Source organism: Plectropomus leopardus, chromosome 2, assembly GCF_008729295.1.
Source record: "Plectropomus leopardus isolate mb chromosome 2, YSFRI_Pleo_2.0, whole genome shotgun sequence".
Lineage (NCBI taxonomy): Eukaryota > Metazoa > Chordata > Actinopteri > Perciformes > Serranidae > Plectropomus > Plectropomus leopardus.
Window position 1 is genome coordinate 23,766,033 of NC_056464.1, and position 16,309 is coordinate 23,782,341.

The following is a 16,309-nucleotide window of genomic DNA, read 5'->3' on the forward strand; positions in this document are numbered from 1 at the left end:
GTTGTTGGCAACGGCTAGTTACGTTTATCCTGCCGCAAGGGTTGATGGGAAATGTAGGAGAATGTGAGGAAATTACACAAGCCAGCTGTGTGGCCCACAGTACACATCATTACCGCATCTGCTATTCATTTATACTCCAGTGGTGGAAGAAGTACTTCGATATTTAACTTTAGAAAAAACAAAATGCCACAATGTAAAAAAAAACTATGTAATAAGTAAGAGTCCTGCATTTCAAATTGTAGGCTTAAAAGTACCAAAGTATTCATAGTCTACTTGAAGTAGGCCTACAAAAAATAAAAGCATCCTATTATGTATTTCCTTTATGCAATATTGCTCATTTCAGAGAAAAAAGCATGAATGCATTAACCCTTTGAAACTTGTGCAAATGGAAAGAAGGCAATGAGCAACTTAACAAGAAATTAGTATAAATAAATTAGTGTAAAGTTCTAAAATAAAACAAACACAAAAAATAAAAGAAAAACAAAACAGGAAATGGGATGACAATAAAGTGTTAAATAAAAAATAATAAATGTTTTTTAATAACTTCATTTCAGTAAACCATTTTGATGGTTATGAATATAATCTAATTCTTTAATTCACTCCCTCTCTGCCTCCCTCTCTCTCTCTTTCTTGCTCTCTCTCTCTTTTAGCTTATTTTCTGGTAATCTTCTTGTCACCTTTAAATAATTTCTTGCAATTTGCAGAACATTTTATGCCAAGTTGCTGACTGCCTTTTTTTTTAAGAAATCAAACCAATTTGCTCAGGTTTCAAAGGTTGAAATAGTTGTGAAAGGTGTCTGAACGCACCATGCGAAAACTAATATAGATCAAGGCTTAAAAGGTTAATTAACATTTATAACTTTAATGTTATCTTATCTTGCAGTTGGTAAAGGCTTACATCACTTTTGCCTCCCAAAGCAACACAAGACAAGTCAGGTCAAGTGTGACTTCAAATTTTTCAGTAAACACGATTATGTCTGTGTGACTTTGCTTGTCTGATTCTGTTTATCAAACTGGTTTCTTCATTGTTTTTGGAATCTGCCCAATGATTGCTGAGAACTGCACCAAGCCCCGGTGCCAGCAGGAACAAGTGAAGTAACTTGGTGATGTAGGGTTTATGGTGCCAACCATGAACTGCAGGTTTGAGTTCAGCTGGGGATATTCATTACATGTTGTTCCGCATCTCTCCTCTCCCTTCATTTCCTGACATCTACTTACTGTCAACTTCCAAATAAATCAAAACATACAGAATACATGTCACGCTCCAAATTTATGAAAGATTTTGGCGATGAAAAACGGCATTGCCATTTCACATGGTTCTTTGACCTATGACCTCAAGATATTTGAATAAAAATGGGTTTGGGTATGGGTACCAATGAGTCTCCCCTTTACAGACATGCACACCTTATAGCGTCATTCACTACTGCACACAAAACCCGCTAACACCCGCTAACAACTGGCTTTTTAATACGACAATGCGTAAAATTGGCATTCACACCCAGGTCAAATGACTCTGCAGTAGACACACACACACACACACACACACACACACACACACACACACACACACACACACACACACACATACACCACATATACACCAGCTGACAGAAAGGCAGACTGGTGTGCTGCAGTGGTGTGTTTACTGGCAGTGGGAATGGAGTCTATCTCCTATATTTAGCAGGTTTACCCGTGTTTGAAAAACCTGCGTGCACATGTTTATTTGGGTGGGAAAGCTGTATAAGTTAGTCCCATGCAGTTTATTTGTTTTTATTGTATTCCTAATCAAGAAAATCTGGTAAGAATTGTTTTACCTTCTCAATATTGACTTCAAATCTGTTTTGTAATGTAAAAAAATGGAATGTATCTTTCTTACATAGTTTATTAGATACACACACACACACAAAGGAGAACATAAGGATCTGTCCACAGCAACTAGTCCTGTGATTTTTCAGCCCACAGTAGACACTCTGTGTAACAAAGAGGGAACTCTTGAGAATCTGGGTTGCGGTGACTCCATCAATCTCTGTGTCCCGACTATCCACAGCAACTGGTATAAGATACACGGATCTCCCTGGACCTCCGTCTCCATGTCATTGATCAAAAGCATAATAGGGTATCGAGCCAGACTGAGATGAAGATTCAATTAGCATCGACTGCGTGTTTTCTAATGAAATTCTGAGCACCATTATTGTCAGATCAAAAGTGTGCAGCGCAAAGAGCCAACAACTCTGACGCCGAGAGAGAGAAAAAGGGTTTGTGAATGAGGACTAAGAGTGACAGACTGAGATTATCGCAGGGTGGAGGTGGGTGAGTTTATTCATGCTTTCAATTTTAATCTCTAATCTGCATGCATGAATATGTTTATCACTAGTGACATGATCTTGCTTTCTTCCATAAACACATATTTTTAGCGTACAGAATGCAACAATTAAGTAAACAGGGGAGAGTGGGGTCAGTTTGGACAGGGGGAGGTTGCAACAACTATAAAATCAAGTCTTTGCCTTCTTTGTGCACCGAGCACTGTGATTGGCTATTAAACACTATGACGACACAGCTAAAAGGGAAATCACTCTCTCTGTCGCAGCTACACATATAAATAAAACCAACAGGGTATAAACGGAATCAAACATTTTCTAAAAAACACCTCACTTTCAACCTTAAACTCTCTCTAGCTATTCCTCAACTTTTATGTTTTAAATTCTATGGCGTGTAAGAAAAATGTTACCATACTGTTTTAGTCAAACCAAACACACACACACACACACACACACACACACACACACACACACAAAATATATTGTTTGAAGGCTGATTTTCTGGCCAAACAGTTTGTGCTAATGTTAGCAGTTTGAACTTTTGTTGGTACCCACAGGTAATTGAAAGAATGAAAGGGGAGGAAACTGGATTTTTTTTTTTAAATCTGTGTAATGAAGCTTCATTTCTAAGGTGATGTATGCTACAAAGACATAAACTTCATAATTCTCACAATTCTGATTGCTTGTTTGTATCAACAGCATTTATGTGTACATTTACTTTAAATATTTAGCCTATATGTATTTAACATAACAAAATTAATTTTGATACTTAAGTACAATAAACATCAGATACTTTTAGACTTTTACTAAAGTGATATTCTGATAGGTTACCAACTTCTACCCAAGTCAGTTTCTGGTAAGAAATCTGTACTTTTACTCAAGTATAGCTCTCAGATGGTATCCACCACTGCTTAATAAATCGTTATCAGACGCCTGTATCTGTTCAGGGATTAAACTATTTTTATTACTGTTCAAGTAGTCTGTGAGTAATAGACGTTTTCTTCAGGTCGATATAAAAATGTCCTAACTGGCCGCGCTCTTCCCTATTATTAGGTAGTTGAGATTGGCAGCAGTAATACAGCAGTCAATAAATTGTGAGGAAGCCACCTGTGCAGCTGAAAACCGCTTGCTCAGATGTGCAATACTTCCTTTGCTGGCACAATCAAACAAATACAAATCTGTCAGTCATAGTACCTCAGTACAATAGTTATTTTTCCCTTCAGTTTCAGGGTAAATGTAATTAAACATTATATCAGAAACCTCCCTCGGATTCAATTATTGTACATACCCACTCCCTCAAAAGGAGTCAAACACTATCATCATCTTAAGAATGTTTCACGGTTGGTTTTCAAGTTAGAATTCAATCCTTCCCTTCAATATGTTTCAGAAAATTAAAATGACATATCTTCACAGAAAGCTTGGGCATGAATTCCCAATCAGAGTGAAATATAACTTAATTTGTAATAGTGTCCTCGCTGAGTTAGATAACATGCTGCACAGCTTGTGCTCCGAACGAAAACATTCACCCAGTGAAAGACAGTTTAAAGAGATTTTAATGTGCTTTTTCATACAGTATATTGTATGCATATCCAGCATAGCATTTCTCATACATATAACTCTCTTATATCCAGGGTTAGAAACGTAGAGCTGAGAGGATGATTAACAGTCAGTCTACCATAACATTACGTCTGCCATACAGTGATGGCACAGCACAGCCGCCTCAGAGGCTCCCTTTGTACTCCGAGGGCATAATACTGACTCCAGCTGTTTTCAACCGAATTCTCCAACTGCAAAAAGTAATAACACTGAGAAACAAATATCTAAAAACAATAAGTGTGCTGAGGTTGAGTACATTATTTACAGAAAAAAGCAAATAAAAACAGAAGTTAACGAATACAAAGTTGGAAAATAAGTCAGAGAAATCAGCCATATCCTAACCATCCATAACTCTGATTATACTTGATTTAAATCCACAATTCACAGCAGTTTAGAGGCAAAAAAACTGTCCCCTGCTTCTTCATCGTAATCAATATGACTATGATTCCCATCATTATAATCATCATCATGGTCATTAACATTGTCTCTTTTTTTTTTTTCCTCTTTGCAGTTCAGCCTCACTTTCTTTATCCAAAGTAAGGGTGCTCACTTTGGAAGTTGTAGTCCGGACACACTTTTTGAACCAGCTTGTAGTCGATGCTGAAGAAAGAGATGAAGATGCAGATCACCTTGAAGGGTTTGGCGCACAGCCAGGCGGCGTGGGACTGGGTGTGCTCTGTGAAGCAGGTCTGAGAAGGATCGTACAGGCAGGGTTTGGGCTTCTTGGATCTGTTGGTTTTCTCGTACTCTACCCGACAGTTAAAGGTCTTTGTCTCTTTGGGGTCGATGGTGGACTGCTGGGTCTCTTGGATCTGGATGTCCTGCTGGGTGTGAGGGTGCAGCTGCTGTTGCTGGAGTACCTCAAACTCCACCACTTTGGTCGGCGGCACAATACTGACCGAGACATTTCCCAGGCTGGACGAGTTGTGGCGGAAGTAAACGGTGAACGTCCCGTTGATGTGGTCCACGATCTTCCCCGTCACCAACAGGCTGAACTTCATGGTCTTGACGTTGAAGTAGAAGTCTCCCCAGCCGAAGATCTTCTTGGTCTTCATGGCTGTTTTTAGCGAGGGCTTGCGCTTAGAGCGGTATCCTGTCTGGTCCAGGAGCAGGGACTGGTTTCGGGCTGTGTCGTACGGGTTGAAGAAACTGTAGGTGGGCGGCTTGGATTTCATGGGTGTCTGGTCGATGGAGGTGGAGAAGATACGTGTTTGGTATGGTGGCTTAACCACTCCCCCTGTCGTTCCTCCCACTGCACCTCCACCCATGCCGTATGGAAGAGTCTTCATCACCGACCCCACTGGGCGCAGGTCTGAGAACTCCACCTGCTTCTCCAACCCTTGGACCTGGAGGAAAAAAAACAGAAAGGAGAAAATGTTTCGTTACAAAAGGACAATGGCTATTTAATTTGAATTTTCACATATTATTATATATAAGAGAATGTCAAAAGCATCATGAAACAAAACTTAGCATGTCTATGTTTTTATCAAGACTACAGTGAGCAACAGCTTGTAAAATACATCCCCATTAATATTAAAATGATCTTGCTACATTTTAGAGATCTTTTTTGACAACAGCCCTGTGGGAAATCAAAAGAGCAGAAGTGCCCAAGCTGTTTCTGACACGCCAGAAATACATCTGAGTGTCCAAAAAACAAATTGCTGATTGTTTGGGAAATTGATCACTTGGTAAAACGACAAAAAACAACCGATCTGCCGGGAATTTGGCCCAGTTGGGTTTAGAGCCTATGAGTCAAGCAAGATTATAACAGTTAACTAAAAATGAACTAAACTAACCTAACAAAAACTAAAAAAAAAAACTTTAGTTAACAGAAATTAAAGTAAAAAGTAAAATTTAGAAGAAAAAATGAAAGTTAACTGTAATGATATTGTGTTCTTACTAAATGAACTAACATTATAATTTTTACTTTTTTTTAGTTTTAGTCTGTCAGTTTGTTCAAATTTGTCTTCACATCAAGAGAGAGATTGAGATCTTTACAAGTAACCATGTTTGTATTGTGATACCTATTTTAAACTTCTTAAATCTTGCCCTTGACAAATGCCCCCAATGAAAAAGAATGAACTAAACCTAATACTAAAACAAATAAAAACTAAACTTAAACAAGGAAATCCACTCTGGAAAGTGACTGAAACTAAAGAGAATTGAAAAAAAAGAAAAACAGAAGTGTAATAACTCTGGAGTTTGAGTGTGAGCAGAAAGATTCTGGATGCAGTGCAGAGCGGATTTTGAAAAAATTTAAAGCATTGCCCTATCATCTGCTGACCACGACCCCGAAGCATGCCTGACATAGACTGGATTTATGTATTACACATACACTTTTTTCCCTCAAAGACTGGCCATTGCTGACTCGACAATGGAGTTTACAAAGTACTTTCAAAAGGAAACTGAAACAACGGTGTGTGATTTGAGCGGAGCGACTTGAGGCGGCTTTGAGCAGTTCTACACCTCTGTCAAAGGCACGAAACATAAAATAGTGAGCACCATACAGCAGACGTAAAACGAGCCCCCTTTCTGTTGCCTAAATGCACTGAATATACTGAAAGTTGAACCAGCAACCTTCAACTGGATCTTGTTTGGCCTCTTTACCTCTAAGCCACGCTGAAAAGATCAGAGATGTTAATTATTCAGAAATTTACATTGGATTCAATCTTGAAACAGTCTGGACAAAATCTAATATACAGAGAAAAATTCCATTATGTCCAATTTCATTTTACACACATTATCATAATGGTAAGTGCTGTATAGGTCACTCTTCTGCAGAGATCTTTTTACCTCACATGATTTTTATTTCCGCGAGCATTCAAGTTGTTAGATGTTGCAACGTTTCATCTCTTCAAATTCAAGAAAACAAAACCATCTATTTTTGTTAACACACTTTAATTTTGTTGTCAGTGTTGCTCTGGAGAGAAAAACAACTCTGCATGTAAGGTAATGGATGTGAGCCTTTGTTAGTTCAGACAGCTTTCTGCCTTTAATCCACAGCCTAGGTGGTTATTCACTGGGCTGATTGACTGGAAATCTTCCCCCCTGCTCTCTTTCATGTCTCATCAATCACATCACTGCCAAGCTCCCATCCATATGCATGTATGTACACACTTTAAAACACAGCACACACACACACACACACACACACACACACACACACACACACACACTCGAGCACGCATGCAAACTTCAAGCTCGTAGCTGTCATGAAGTGACAGCGCAAATTTTACAGCTATTCGGAGGGGTTACATGTGCTTCCCCTGAGGATGCATTTGGATAGAGTTTTAAACTGTTCTGCTGGATAAACAAACCAAAGCAAAAAATGAAAATGGCATCTCAAAACAAGCACAGGATCAGATCTTTGTGTCTTCTCATGCACGGACAGTTTCCCTCTCCCTTCATTCCTATCCAGGGCAGTGGAACCGACAGGTTTGTGCCAAAGCGCTCCTCATCTTTCATCAATCATTGAACCTAATAATAACTCCATATTGCTATTCGCAGAGGCAACAGTGCAGCGCTCAATACACCTCCTAATGTATTCAGTCATTCAATTAATGTATCTATGTCTGTTGGCCATTCATTAACATGCCCGCAGAGCTGATTTCTAAGTAGATTGATTGAGGGGAAAATAACTGAAAGTTTATTGACCACTGGAGGAATGAATTACCAAAAAAGACAGGTGTTGATAAATGACCAGTGACTGGGATAATGACCTGCTGAAGATTTTTAACACACCTCGACTCCCTTTGGTACCATGACAGGAAGCCTGTGCAGTGGTCTTGCAATTTTTAAGCTGGTGAATCAGTGATGTGAGCCAACGTTGACAGGTAGGAATACAGTTGATGGCGGAAAAAACACCAGAATACATGCAGCAACAAACAGTGTATACAGTGCATGCAAGATGGGGACTTCCTGTGAATGCGCTGTCAGCAGTGCTGTCAGCTAGCTCCATGTGTTGCCATCTGTCAGGCTAACACTCTGCTGGTGCAGTCCTAATCATTTCTCTTGCTGATGGCACAGAGCTCGAACTAGCACCATCATCATAATCCTTAACCATCTTCAGTGGCAACATCACGCTAGGAACCTCAACCTAACCTTCAGGGTCAACTGTATGACGCTAAGAAATGATTTTATGATGGGGTCTGGGGTCAGGTCTTTCTGAGGAGGGGTGGAGGGGGGGGCGCAGTACACAGTCAGCAACTTTAACAAACATCGATTGAGTGAAAAAAGATGAGTATGGAGAAAGGGCCTCTTCTTCTGTGGCACGAAAAGTAATAAAATGCCAACAGAAAGCAACGAATAGATGGGCTTTTTATTAGCATAAATATGAAATATTTTTTTGTGCTGGACAGTAAATCCATTTAAAGGGTGAGGATTTGTTAGAAGAAATATCAGATATTTTCTCCTGACGTGAAATCCATAAGCTATAGACTTTTTGCAAAACAGCGGATGTTTGCTATAAGGTCACATCAGGCTGCCGCAACCAGCGAGAGATTGACGGTTTGAAAAATACAGCTTTACGCTTTTCTTCCTCCTCAGCTTCTGTTCAGTTAGGTTACAATGAGTGAGAAGTAAGTTTTAGAGCAATAGCCAGAGGGATGTTACTGGGGTGATGAAGAGGTCCCGAACCCACACACACACACGCGCACGCACGCACACACACACACACACACACACACACACACACACACACACACACACAAACAGGCACACAGCAGATACACTGTATTTACACACTAAGAAACTAAACTAGAGAGGCTTGTAGGTTACAGCTGAAAGAAATTTGAGTACCAATTGTAATTCATCAGTCACACGTTAAGAAAATGAAAACCATGATCATATGATAAGGAATACCGAAACACGCACGTACTTTTGTTTACATAGTAATAATCTAAATCTGCTGTAATTCTGGGAAGAGCTGGATTAATAATAAGTCACCTCTGCTGTATTTATGTTTGTTCACTATGTTTAATAGTCTGTTAAAATATTAAAAAAAAATCTAGAGGTTTATTATCAGGCGTCTGTGTATATTTGACACTGATCCTGTATCTGATTTTGGTGAGACATATATGTTAAAATCAAGAATAAAAAACTTTAAGTACAACATACAGCATCAACTGCATGAAAACAAAAATTACAGAAAGGCTCAAATAAAACAAATACTTGAACATACAAAAAACATCAAAAGCCTGCTTAGATTTTTTTTTTGTTTGGTCCATGTCTCATGAGATAACATAAAGGGGGCGGGGTTTACGACCTATATCTCAGCCACCACATGGCGATCGAAATATTTTGGCTTCATTTGATATGCTTGATATTTTTTTTTACAATAAACAAAAGAAAAATTATGAAAACAAACCAAAATAACGATTGAAATAGATGATATCATATAAAATGAACTCAATTAATAAATTCTATTAAAAAAAATCTAATCTATATTCTGGATCCATATCTGGATCTATATTTAAAAAGCAGTAGGAATAAGTATAAATACATACTATATTCATCTTTATATATAAGGAGGAAGGCTTCACTTTGGGGGAGCTGTCATGCCGTCCATATTTATATAAAGTCTATGGTTTGCACTAAATTTCATGGCAATCCATCCAATAGTTGTAGACATTTCACTCAAAGCCACAAAAGTGAGCCTTGTGGTAGCACCAGTCATCAGAGGATCATGAAAGTCATCTGGATTCATCCTGCGGGGACCGTGAATATCTGGACAAAACTGAATCAAAATCCATCTAACAGCTGTTTAGATATATCAGTTTGGAACAAAGTGGTGTACCAACTAACTATCAAGTAAAAAAAACTCTTTTAATCTCAGGAATGTGCAAGACAAGAAAACAAGAAAATACTCAATGTAAAGGTCTGAGAAACTTGATTAAGGGGGATGTTATAGGTTCCCTCTTATGTCAATTTGCAGCTCCCAACCTGTGAACTTCCCCCGATATTTAATCTTTACTCATGTCAACATGACATTAGTGTTTGCCCCATTTAGTGATGAGATTCCTGTTTGGTAGGATGCTGGAAGAAATCACAGCAGATGATGGAATAAGCATCGTGGTGGACTTATACATATGTATGATACAGGCAACTCAATAACAGCACAATCATAGAAAGAACAATCAGATTACAGAGCATGGGAGATAGAGGGAGATAGTGAAGAAAATGTTATTAGCGGAGAAGTGAGATGAGGGGAGGGGAGAGTAAGGGGATCTTGTACATTTTCTAGGAATGGGTAACATTAATCATCCATAACTTCATTTGGAGGTTCATATGGGCAAAAAAGCATCTTAAGTTGCTGCTTAGATGGGAGGCCTATAACCTACCTGGAAGTACACGCAGGAATGAAATGTAGGGATTGTTCAATGAGGAGATTATGAGTGTAGCTCAGGGTGAGTGACAGACAGAGAAGACGCACATTCTGGCAGATAGAGAAGGGTTTAGGAGAGAAAGTGAAGGATAGACTGTGTGGTAAAGAGCTTCGCACCAACTTATTTAATAAGAGAAGGTCAGATGAGCGCCAGAATTGACTGCTGAAACCTGATATATCACATGCCACCACAATTAAGATCTCTTTTCATCATTAAGGAAGCTTTGGATCAATGGCAGCACCTCTGCTCTCCCGTTCTTTCTCTGTATATCGGCTATCTGATCCTCCATCGGCTCTCTCTCACCTTCATCCATAACTTCCACACCTCCTTGATAGTATTCAGAGGAAATGGACCTCGCTGGCTGGCTCCCCTGCACAAATCCAACCAACTCCATCTCTTGCCTCCCGCCCTCTCATCCTTCCCCCCCGGAGGACTGATGAGAGAATGAGAGTTGCTTGTCTCAGAGCTCTCTCCAAGGCTTGTTTCTTTGTTTAATTGGAGTTTTATTGGTGACAATCAATTCATTTCTATCTGTGCTCTAGGCTGCATTGATCTGCTGTCACAGAGAAGAGTCAAATGTACAGTTCCACTCCCACTGCACTACAAACCACAAGCTCTGATGCCAGCTACTGATAGTTTTTTTGACTCTCTGTTTCTACTTCTTTACTCCTTGTTGTGGTAAAAAACAAAAATCACTTTCACATTTTTTTCCAGGTTTACCCTGAGGTGGGACCAAGTCACTGTCTTGCAGGTCACCAGTAAGTCTTAAGTCTTTGCCCCTCAGTCAAGACTGATGAGTCTCAAGTCAAGACAAGTCAAACAAGAGTCAAGTTCCTAAACTTTTGAGTTTTGACTCCAAAACAAGTCATAACGCACTATTTACCAAATGTAATGCCATTTTAACAGAATAATATTAACATTAACAGTCAGCATATTTACAGGATGTCAGAAAAAGTTTGATTATTGTTTAAGTCAGACAAACACTTGACTTTTAAAATACTCGTAAACATGTAAGTCTGACTGAAATTGAACCAAGTCAAATTTCTCAAGGTCAGACACAAATAGATAATGCTTTTTCATGTATAGGCCTGAACTGGCCTAGGTGCTCTGCACATGCTCCATAGTCCCTGTGCGGGCTTTGATCCAGAAGCTGAACAGTATAAATTCGTAGAAGAAAGCTGGGAGAAACAATGGCCACAGACCTGAGGATTCAACTAACACGGATAGGGTGCTGGGTGGCACCCTGTCCATTTTCAAATTCACAATGAAAATACTTTTTTTTGTATTTTGAATGTAAATAAGGTGCTCCTGTACATAAAAAGCATCAAAAACGAGATTGTTTGTCAAAAAACAGTGCCAGAAGAGGATCCCCCAGACTCCCTGACAAGGGTCCAGGCTAATTATTTATGTATTCATTATTAATGTTTGTTTATTATTCGGCCCCTGGCCTGCTGTCACTTTGCAAAAGTGGCCCTCGGGCAAAGCAAGTTGAGTGTCCCTGTCGTACTGAATCATGTTTAATTTTTTTTCTCTTTTTTTGGGAACTTCCACCACCAACACCACCAAAAACAACAAACACCTACCCCGTATGACACAACACTTGAGTTAAAAACAAAAGACTAAAAATCGTAAAACTGAATTGAAAAATAAAATGAAAGCTTTAAAGATCCTGAGAAGAATAATTTCAAGTGTTACAGGTTTCTGTATTTGCAACTTTACTCTCCTCTTCCATGTCTGCCAAAAACATGTTACCCGGCAAAGGCAGCTGGAGTCGCATGATCATGTGACATCCAGCCCAGATTTGCTACGGCCTCAGGCTGCCAGAAAAATGCGCTGGACTTTGAAGCCAATTTGACATAACTGCCAAACTGTGTAAACACAACTTCTGGATCCATCAGTGATGCCACTGGGTCTAAAAAGACTTTTTCCATAGACTTACACTGTGTGAGAGATGTCTGAAATCAGTGGATACATTTGTTTGGCCATCACAACCATGCATAAATAATGGACATAGCTACCATGTCTTCACCCATTTGTTTGTGGACTGCCATTTTGAAGGCTTGCTATTGACGCCTTAGAGATATCCCGTCACTTAAAGCTGTCCTGCCAATAAATATGCATAATCGTGGCCCTCAATAAAATGTAAACAGGTGACTCATTAAAAAAAAATGCCCCTCACACAGTTGTCACAAATGCTGAAATTAGCAACAGAGACAAAAAAGTTTTTTGTACCAGGCTGTAAACATGTTTATTTCTGCTGTAAACTTTGGCACTTCAACATGGGGGTCCATGGAGATTTACCCTGTTTTAGAGCCAGCCTCATGTGGCCATTAGAGGAACTGCAGTTTTTGGCACTTGTGCGCTGGCTTCGTTTGCCCTCAGAGGCATGGTCCCAGTTATGCTGTATACAGTTATATTTATACATCCATGCATAGCCTGCCCTGAATGGACACATTTTAGTGTTTCCAACAGAACTGAAATCTATGTGTGGCGGTAGCTGATGACAGAGGATGGACATCATGAGGGTTTGAGTCACAGTGCTAATAACTGGTCATGTGATCCGATCAGAGCTGATCAGACTGAAGAGGAGAAGCAGAGTGCAGAATGAGTGAATGCAAACTTTTAGACCCAGCGCAATCAACGGTTACATTTTATTTAAATTGTACTGCTCAGTCGGTGACAACAGTATGCCGGACGCACGAGAGTGTGGTGCAATGAATAACCACACAGTATATTTCAATAGTGTTAGAAAAACAATGTGTGGTGTCAGATTGTTGTTGTAATTGTGGCAGCTTGCTACAAATTAAGGAATGTGAGTTAAAATCCTGGCTTGTACTGCTCCAGGGTATACACAGTCACATCACCCAACCCTGCTGCTAAGTGTCAACAAAATCCTACTGAATAGTGGATAGGTGTGGACGGCAGTCTCTGGTAGACAGAGTGGGAACCCAAAAGCAGACATGAAGATCTGAAAGCCTTATGCTGGCATCAGACAGATAGGTCTGGAACAGCAGAACAAGACAAATCAGGCAGCAGGACACCCACAACCATTAGTCAAATCAAGAAAACACATTTAGATGTTGAAGCCACCAGAACATTGCATGGTGTCCAAATTCATCTCTGGGCTGAGGGGTAAGGACTCAAAATATCCAGAGGAACAGGTTGTCATTGTTCTGAAAGAGGCCAGCTGAGGTGCTTTGGGCATTTACAGGTGTTGTAGCATCAAAGGTGCCTCCCTGTAGCACCTCAAGGCAGACCTACAGGTCTCATACCAGGGATTACAAATCAGATTTGCCTTCTGAACATAGCAGGATCCCCCTGGAAATTTTATCAGACGTGACTTAAAAAAAGAATGTCTCGGCCACCACTCCATGGAGCTGAATGGGATGTCTAAGTTGTCAACAGACACTTTAGAAGTTGAACCCATGTCCATTTGGTTAGGATATTTTATAAATTTATGAAAGTGTTCCAAAGTGTTCATTGCTGCTGTAATAATAGAACTAATTTGTGAGGCAAATAAGACAGAGAAGCTGACTTGAACATATTTCAGTGCCGGCAGTGAGGCACCGTGGCTCAGCAGTGACTCCACTCTGTTTTGACAATGATCATATTATAAAAAAAGAAACTTTTCTTCCTTGTTCCCCCCAAAAATATGGGAGAACTGAAAATGACATTTAATTACAAAAAGCAAAATAAAGCCAGGAGGAAAAAAGATAAACCAGTAGGGGGAAAATGGAGAGAGAGAGAGAGAGAGAGAGAGAGAGAGAGAGAGAGAGAGAGGAAGGGAGGGAAAAGAAGAAAAAGAAAAGGCAGTAAAAGCGATTTCGCAGTCCAGTGGTGTCGCTGGATTATCATGAAAATGAAAGCTACTGAGTCAGGGAGTATCAGGGAGCAAGGAAATGGAGCCGAGACAGATAACACAGTAAGGGAGAAGAAGAAAACGAATAAGAGAACGAGTGTAGAGAAAGCAGAGAGGTCTGTAAGACAATGTGAGGGGAAAGTGCAAAGAAAGAGAGAAAAGGTAAAAAGACAATATATATACGACACACAGTGAGATTATGAGTGCAATAAGACAGAAATGAGAATCACTTCACCCCATAGAAAATAATCAGAGGTTTCTTGAGAAGTAATATCAGTAATATTGTTTCGAGAAGACCAGCTCAGCTCCGAAATAATTTTTAGTTAAAGAAGGGATGAAGTCTTTTTCCCATGTAGTAGGCAAAATCTAAAAAGTATTTGTGGTTGATCATGAGCAAAAGTTTCATATAGAGGAATCTGTACCTTCTGTATAGGCCAACATTTTGTAACTATTTCAGAAAGGCAGAAAGCGAGAAAGCGAAAAAGAGAGAAAGAAAGAAAGAAAGAAAGAAAGAAAGAAGACAGTACAGCCATCTGATGTCTACGTAAGAGGATCTATAAAGGTATTGTGTGCTAGCTTAAGTGTTATATACTGACAATATTGCAAAATATTGCAGAAATCCCTGTTTGTGGTGTGTAAGGTAACACATGATGGGCTGTAGGAAATTCAGCATGTGTGGAAAAACAAACCCTCAAGGCAATTTTTCATTTTTGTTGCATTGCTTTGGCACTTGGAAACATTTTATGTTTTGCTGCATGTTTTTTATTTACAGAGTTTCATATTTCATCAATTAGCATCTTAAATTCAGACTCTCTTTTGGAAAATATTGTTTGTGCAAGACAGCTGAACTTCTTTAATGCCTATCAGCATCACTAGTTATTAAGCCACGAGAAACAGCGAGATGAAAGAAAGTCTGCAACAGAGATCCAGTGAAGGCAGAGAGGTGACTTGAAGTCAGAAATGTTGGGAGACAGTATATCACTGCCATACAGGGTTCATCTACTCCATTTACCTTTACAAAGCAAATCTACCACCTAACCAAAAGTCTATAAGAACAAAAACAACAACAGTTACACATTTGTTTAATCCAAACAAAAATAGAGGAGCATATAAAAACAGCAAGTTGTAAATTTACGGGGGTTTATGTTAAGTCAAGTTAATGTTTAGAAACCTTTAAAAACAACAAAAAATGATGGCCGAAATGTTTTACAAAGAATTTGAATAAAACACAGAAATGATCAAATAAACACAGTCAAAAATATGAGAATATAGGTACATTATTAAAAGCATATCTTGATAAAATCATAACACCAACAGCATTGCACAAACGTGTTTGGCCAGAAGCAGTAACTTCCTAAAGTCTCCGCTGGTTACCTGGCAACCTCATTGTGGCAACAAAAAATGGGCTAACTGCTTCCGGTCCTAATTCCGGGCTAAGACAACTGGCTACTGACTGTAGCCGTATATGGAGTATCAGTCCTCTTTTCTAACTCAAGATATTCCTTAAAACACGCCCCTCTTTCTCTTGGTATCTCGTCAGGTCACAAAATGCTGCCAGCTGTGATATGTTGCAATCACAGTCTGAATTAGGAAACACATTGCCACAGTCTAACAAACCCTTTCACTATTACACATTAAGATCAACGCTGTTACATTTTACGCTCAATTTGCATTACAATCCAAACTCCTGCCAACTGTCACACTCAGCTGTAACCCACAGTGTACACGAGGATCACAGCATAATGAATCTCTAATTTAAAAGAAGCAGCCACAACCAAAAACGGGAGGTGTGACAAAGTAAATACTGCCACTATAGCACAAAGGAATAAAGTAATATTATACACTCACATAGATTAACTGTCCTTAACACACCATACTGCTCTTGTTAACACTGCCTTTTGTACAACAAGGTGGGATTATGAAGCTATGCGGGATTATTATTATTAACTCAGGGGACTGAACAATCACCCAGTGAGTAGGAATCACTGCCAAATAAGCATACAGTGCTTACAACACACTGGGCATCGGTTGTGAGTGGGAGCTTTCATTCAACAATACTGCCGCTGCCAAATCAGTGCAAACACGAAGCCAAATTCAACAGCCTGGCCAAAATCTTCAGACTGCTTCAGTCCAAGAAATTATGAAATTAAAAT

At 39.4% G+C, this 16,309-nt stretch overlaps 1 protein-coding gene across 2 annotated transcripts in view; it reads right to left on the reverse strand.

The window, feature by feature from the left end:
- Nucleotides 1-3,951: 3,951 nt before the first annotated feature.
- Nucleotides 3,952-16,309, reverse strand: part of LOC121951326 (neurexophilin-4) — a 54,317-nt gene continuing 41,959 nt past the window's right edge. For both annotated transcript variants that reach the window (XM_042497616.1, XM_042497609.1), the window contains exon 2: nt 3,952-5,260. In XM_042497616.1, coding sequence (XP_042353550.1) covers nt 4,442-5,260 — 819 coding nt within the window. In that variant the 3' untranslated portion in view covers nt 3,952-4,441. The remainder of the gene's footprint in view (nt 5,261-16,309) is intronic.